The following is a 6,626-nucleotide window of genomic DNA, read 5'->3' on the forward strand; positions in this document are numbered from 1 at the left end:
AGATGATCAGGATGTGCAGAAACCTCTGCAGGCTCGCGTAATCGTTTACACTGCATTGTAATCGATTACAATGCAGTTTTTCACACAAATATTTGGCAGAAATTCAGTACTGNTGTCCTTATGATCTNATTCATGCTTCCTTATGTGTAACAGGTTGTTCAAAATTAAACTTCAACTCAACTAGTCGTTTACAACAGACAAATGACCACAAACGTCTTCACCATATCATTATATCAAAAACATTACTTTATACTTGGAAGCAACAAAATAAACTCAAAACATTTCCATCTGTACACCAAATCAAAATATAAACCACTTAATTTCAATAACACAAATACATGGAACCAAACATAGATCAACTTCATACTGCAAGAAATAAGGTTAACTACAACATGAAGTTCTGGTGGTATTCAAAATACCATACATTAATCACTACTTCTTTTTTCTACATCCTATATTTTCGGTGTAAGGTGTCCTCAGGGCTTGGCTCTTGTGACGCATTCTTCTTCCCATCCTCACATAGGTCTTCATTTGTGGTTCGGTGTTCATGTTCCCATTCGCTGTGTTCGGCGACATTCCACCATGATCGATCTTCGAAAATCCCTCCGGTTGGTTGTTAGACATTACAGCAGGGGGAAAAAATGCATTGTTACTATGATCAACGTGGTCGTTAGTTCCCGTTGTAGTTGTTCTTCCCGCCTTCTCTTCAGCCACCTCTGCCTCCAACACATCCACCTTCATTTTAAGTTCTTCAATCAAACATTCTTGCTCCTCAGCACTACGCAACATACTTTGTCTGCGTTCTCTTTTAAGTATTTTATTTTTCGCTACTTGGTCATCATTCCTTTTTGGATGTGATTGTTTTTCCTTCACATATGTCTTAGACTTGGATGCACAACCAACCACATCATCAACAACATGGAACTGAAATTAAACAACATATAACATGTTAGGTAACTATTTTTAATATATCAAATAATTCACAACTCATTGAACACATCACATACCACNCCCATCTCGAAAACCTGTTTGACAATGCTGCCTCCCACATTTGTATCCATCCAATGCAAGATCCTTGGTGACTTCTTAACTTGACCTTCTGCAGGTACAAAATGCTCACAAAACCATACCTAAACAACAANTAAATGTTACNAATTATTCATAAACAAATTTAAAATATTCAATTCACCATTCAGTTATCAAATCAATAAGTAACAATTACCTGCAACATGTAAACACAACTGTTGACAGTAACATCGCTTATAGCTTTGCCTTTCTTCACTGAATCGGAAGCTTTGCTCAAACTTTTCACCAAATAACGATAAACTAAACTACCCCAACAGTAATTACTCAAACGACAGAGGTTGTCAACAATTTTAAACATGATAGGAATTTAAAACAATTACTATTACCCAAATCTTTGATTCCCTTACCCAAGTATTTAAAACAATTACTATTACCCATTGTATGCTTTAAGTTTATACCATCACCCTCTGAACTCAACCCTAATCCATAACAAAATTCGTTTTCGTTCATGTTCACAACTTTATCTCCAATTACAAAACCGAAACTCGAATCCACCCATTTAAACGTTAACTCTCGCAAAATTTGACTATTCATTGTGACTTTACCACTCAATTGTAAAAACCAACCAAAAGGAGTCTTCGAAATAAGTGACCGTTGATCATCTGTCAAGTGTTCGTTCAACGTGCACACATACATGGTTGAAAAATAGTGGCGCACCGTCAACTGCTCAACCAAAACAAATCAAATGTAAACGCAGAACCATATTACAAACAAAACTAAATGGGGTCGAAAAACCCACAAAGAAACATAAAACAAACAACACAACACCCCAAAACAATTACACAAAACACACAAACACACTACCATTAACACAACATCAACAACGACGAACACAAATCAAAAACCCAAAACAAATAAACACTAAACCCTCACCACAACATCCACAACAGAAGACCACAAATCAAAAACCCAAAACCTAACAACGCAAACCAAAAACNCAAAAGTCGAACAACACAAAAACCCAACTACCCTAACAAAAAACCCAAAACCCAACAACGTATTTACCTTTCTACAACGAAGCTGGTGTTCGGGACTTTCCATTTCCACCAAACGCCGACAACGGAGAACCAAAAATCAAATGTCACACAAGGGGGTAACCACAACGCAGAGAACAACGAAATGAGAGAGAGGACGAAATGAGAGAGAGAACGAAATGAGAGACAAAACAGAGTTTAACAGGGAAAGGATATATTTGGAATGCCAAATTTTCCAAACGCTACTCATTTTCATTCACTGATTTTTTTTATTTAAAAAAAAAAAACAACCAATGCCAGCTTGACACGTGTGTGTCAAAAATGTGTTAAAAAAGTTACGTTAAAATAACGGGATCCTAATGAAAAATCATTAATCTATGCTACACCTATTTTAAATAAGTAATATACTAAAATGACAGATTTTTATATTTATTTGATATACAGAATAAAATATTTTAAAAATAAATTTATATATTTTTTAAGAAAAAAAAAACATAATGTCAATTTATGTTAGAAAAAATATCTTTTTCATCTTACGTTACACGTTTTGTTTGTAGGAATGATTTGGTTAAATTAATATATTAATAATTTCGTAACCATTTTTTTCACTTAGATAGATAACAGTGATTTTGAATTTACTTGCAAAAGAGAAATTTCTTATCGAAACAGACAAGAAGTAGTGAGACCCACACAGTTTTAAATGAAAAGAAGAAGTCATTTCCAATACAACTTCAGTTTAACATATAAAAAAATAATTTAGATTAATTAAATTATCGAAAAAAAGTGAAGATGTAAGGAAATATACAACTTCTATAATTAAAGTCGTATATTCTCTTACATCCTTATCTTTTAATAATTTAACTAATTTAAATTACATATCTTTATTTTTTTACTAATTTATTAATTTAAATTACATCTACTTAATATAAATTAATAAAAATTAATTTATATAATATAATTTTAATAAATATTATCTAAAATAAATTGATTGACAAAATTTAAAAATAAAATTAATTTAATTGCAAACATGATTAATACTATCAAATATATAATTTATTATATTTAAAAACAAATTAAAAATTATTTTAATTAATACTATAAAATATAAATCATTTTTAATTATTAATTTATGTTTTTAAATACAATGAATTATATATATTTGATGGTATTAATTATATTTGTAATTAAATTAATTTTGTTTTGTAATTTTGTCAATTAATTAATTTTAGACAATATTTATTAAAATTATATTATTTAGATTATATTTTTATTAATTGATATTAAGTTAAATTATTAAAAAAGTGAAGATATAAAAGAGGTATAGTATATAGCCCCTTACATCTTATTTTTTTAATAATTTAATTAATCTAAATGAGAACTATTTCTTCGTTTAAAGTCGTTTAGGTTTTCCACTAGTTTATTTTTGTAAGAGAACTTTTTTTCTAAATACGTAAATTCAAAAGTCACATTTATCTATTTCGGTGAAATGTTAATTATAAAATTACATAATTTTATGTTTATTTGATATAAAAGTAAAATATCATAAAAAAACAACTTTTGAATTTAAAAAAGAATAAAGTGAAAAGTAAGAATGAATATAAAAACTTATGTGTAACAAATATTTTTCACTTTCGGTTACACTTTGCTGTAGGAATGTTTTGGTTAAATTAATATATTAATAATCCTTCGTAATCATCACTATTCTTATTATTACAACATGAAAACAAATTATCACTATGGTGGAGAAATATTGTACTTTAATTTTGTCTTGAAGATCACAACATTTTTGCAATGCTTTTAGTTAAATTATAGGCAATTTTATTGAGAGAAAATCTAAATAAGTAGTGTCAAGTAATAATAAATAAGCAATTTCATGGTGTATATACATGTTTACAACAGAACAATAATATTTTAATAATATTTTAATAATTTTTTTAACAATTTTTTTGACAATAAAACATATGATCATTTTAATAGTCTATTTGAATTTATTATAAAAAATATTTGAAAAATTGTTAAAAGAGAGTTTTTCTTCTAGTACCAGTGACTCTGTTGCCGAGAGGCCTTCAACTGCAAACCAAGCTTTGTACATGGATGCTGAACATCTTGAGAGTAGTGTAATATCTGGGTTCCAACTGGCCACTTCAGCCGGACCCTTGTGCGAGGAACCTATGTGGGGTTTGGCATTTGTTGTTGAGGCTCGCATATCTCCATTTTCAGGGCATGGTGATGAATCTGAAACGCCCCAGCAATCTGAGCAGTATGGCATCTTTGCAGGGCAGGTAATAGCAACTGTCAAAGATGCATGTAGAGCAGCTATGCTTCAGAATAAGCCACGGCTTGTAGAAGCAATGTACTTCTGTGAATTGAATACACCTACTGAATATTTGGGTCCTATGTATGCTGTACTTTCCCGAAGAAGGGCCCGAATTTTGAAGGAAGAGACACAAGGAAGACAACCATGCCTTGCTGCAACTTCTACTGTTAAAGGACACCTTTCTAATATTGACGATAGCCTTTCTGTCCGAAACTTACAGGCAAGTCACTATGTGTAATGTATTATTTCCATGCTCTCTGTTATGGATTATTTTGTTCCCCATGTAAGTTTGATGATTGATAATGTTGTCTGAAATGTGATAAAGTTCTTTAAACAAGCGGTGTACCTTTTAGAAAACTGTAATTCCAATAATGAACATTTGTAAGCTTGAAAAATATGTGAACCCCATTGATAGTTTGAGTTTTTGTTCACTGTTCTTGTGAGAAATTTGTACTTCTTTTCGCCTCAGTTATCATCTCATGGTGGTTTGTCTTCATTAAATTTCTTCATTGTTTAGATGAATGCGGTTCTTGAAAGAATTGCTTCCACAGCGCATGAGTTGGCTCATTATCATTCAGGAGATGGTAATATTTCTTTTCATTGTTTCTCTTGGATGATAATTTCTTGTTCTACTGATTTTTATAAAGTTCATTTTTGTTATCCCTAATAAGTGTCAGTATGAATTATTGCTGTATAATTATAAGTTCATTTTTATAAAATTGGTACTGAAGCTAAATTTCTTAACATTCTCTCCTGCATGAAAGTCTTGAGAATTTTATCAGCTTCAATGGCCAACTGCTTCTCTTGTAATTCAGATAATCCTTGTTCCCCTTTAAGCCTTGGCTTAGAGGCTACATTTGGATTGTCCTCAAAATTGTTCATACATTCTTCATCTTCTTGACTATCATTCATGGCATTTTGTTCTTCCTCTTTACTTTTACCCCAAAGTAAAATATAAGTGCCAGAAATAACCAACACTGATCCTGCAACACTGCTCATTGTATGCAGGGATGCATCAGAGGCAATGCACGGTAAAAAAAAAAAAAGTGAAAAAAAGAAAAGAAAAAGAAAACAGAATGATAACAACCAAATCCAACCTTTCCATATAAATTTCCTCTTGTATTATAGAGAAACCAAGCACTGCCACAAACATCTGCAGAAGAGGGGTGAATGCTGAAGTGAAAACTGGACCCCTTTGTTTCACACACCATGACATTGCCACATAGCACAAGCCTGATCCAACCAGTCCCTGCCTTTACACACAGCTAACTTTTAATGCAAAATTTTGTATAAATGATGCTAGTTTGTTGAATCTTATACAACAAGAATTTTAAGTTTAATCTAATCTTACAAAAATCGATTTGTAAATAGAAATTTGCATCTATTTATATATTATAGATTTGTCTTATCTTATTTTAAAGTGAGTGAATTGAAATTCAAATTTGAAACTAAACTATTAGTTTAGTCCCTCAAAATGGATCAAACTGAACTCTAAAACTAATGTAATTGACAGTTATATACTTCTAAAAACTTATTTTATGAATTCTTCAATTTTAGATCTTACTGGGACTTTCAAGGATTGAAATAATGGCTTACTATTGTATTTAAATCATGGTAACATGACAAGAAACTTCCACAACCATTTCTAAATGTTGACTTTTTGGATAAAGGATATGTATACTTATAGAATATGCAACAATGAGAATCTCTAATTTTCCTCTGAGAATCCATTTGGTCTTACTTCTGTCAATAAGCAAAGTTAAAATTGCTGATTGAATGGCAGCAAAAAAGGACAAAAGGGCTGTGCTAGAGTATTGACATGGATACTTTCTGCTAATCCTTGCTTGTATTAGAAACCATGAAGACCACAAGCCACATCCTGCAGTCAGAAGCAGTGAACCTATTATCCATTTCTTTATCTTGGAAGCTGATGCTGTTGTTGTGCCTTTGTCTGCAATGCGCTCTTGTTCTTGCTTGATTAAGGGCATTCCTTTGTAAAGGATCAACATCAAAGCTCCACCAGTACACACAAAAGTTCCCAAAACCTTAGCTTTGCTTTCATAATGATGGCATGGTATAGTATGACCTTTTCTGTGGAAGTACATCTTGTGTGCAATGGAAATTCTACGAATTTGACTAATATAGGGTGAGAAATGGCCTTATTAGTACACACTGGTCTGGCTATTAATTTTGGAATTTGGGGAGATTCTTCTTGTACGTTTTGGTGTTAAGAACGACTAAGTGTAATC

The 6,626-nt window shown here is 31.5% G+C and overlaps 2 protein-coding genes across 2 annotated transcripts; one reads left to right on the forward strand and one right to left on the reverse strand.

The window, feature by feature from the left end:
* Positions 1-4,150: 4,150 nt before the first annotated feature.
* On the forward strand, positions 4,151-4,615 carry LOC106758434 (elongation factor-like GTPase 1). The gene has a single exon (XM_014641360.1). It carries the CDS (start codon positions 4,151-4,153, stop codon positions 4,613-4,615), a length of 465 nt encoding a protein of 154 aa, XP_014496846.1.
* Positions 4,616-5,088: 473 nt separating this feature from the next.
* On the reverse strand, positions 5,089-6,626 carry LOC106758435 (WAT1-related protein At3g30340-like). Its single transcript, XM_022780171.1, has 3 exons — positions 6,009-6,626; positions 5,475-5,626; positions 5,089-5,368 (listed from the first exon to the last, which is right to left on the reverse strand). Exons 1-3 carry the CDS (start codon positions 6,480-6,482, stop codon positions 5,089-5,091), a joined length of 906 nt encoding a protein of 301 aa, XP_022635892.1. The 5' UTR covers positions 6,483-6,626.

Source organism: Vigna radiata, chromosome 4 (genome assembly GCF_000741045.1).
Source record: "Vigna radiata var. radiata cultivar VC1973A chromosome 4, Vradiata_ver6, whole genome shotgun sequence".
Taxonomy (NCBI): Eukaryota; Viridiplantae; Streptophyta; class Magnoliopsida; order Fabales; family Fabaceae; genus Vigna; species Vigna radiata.

Bases quoted from the DNA above. Each gene is read 5' to 3' on its own strand.
- LOC106758434 (XM_014641360.1), top strand. From the start codon at position 4,151: ATGGATGCTGAACATCTTGAGAGTAGTGTAATATCTGGGTTCCAACTG.
- LOC106758435 (XM_022780171.1), bottom strand. From the start codon at position 6,482: ATGTACTTCCACAGAAAAGGTCATACTATACCATGCCATCATTATGAA. The intron at 5,627-6,008 runs GTTTCTTGTCAT...GTGTAAAGGCAG, and splicing joins ATTTAGAAATGGTTGTGGAA to GGACTGGTTGGATCAGGCTT. The intron at 5,369-5,474 runs GTTGGATTTGGT...TACAATGAGCAG, and splicing joins GAGGAAATTTATATGGAAAG to TGTTGCAGGATCAGTGTTGG.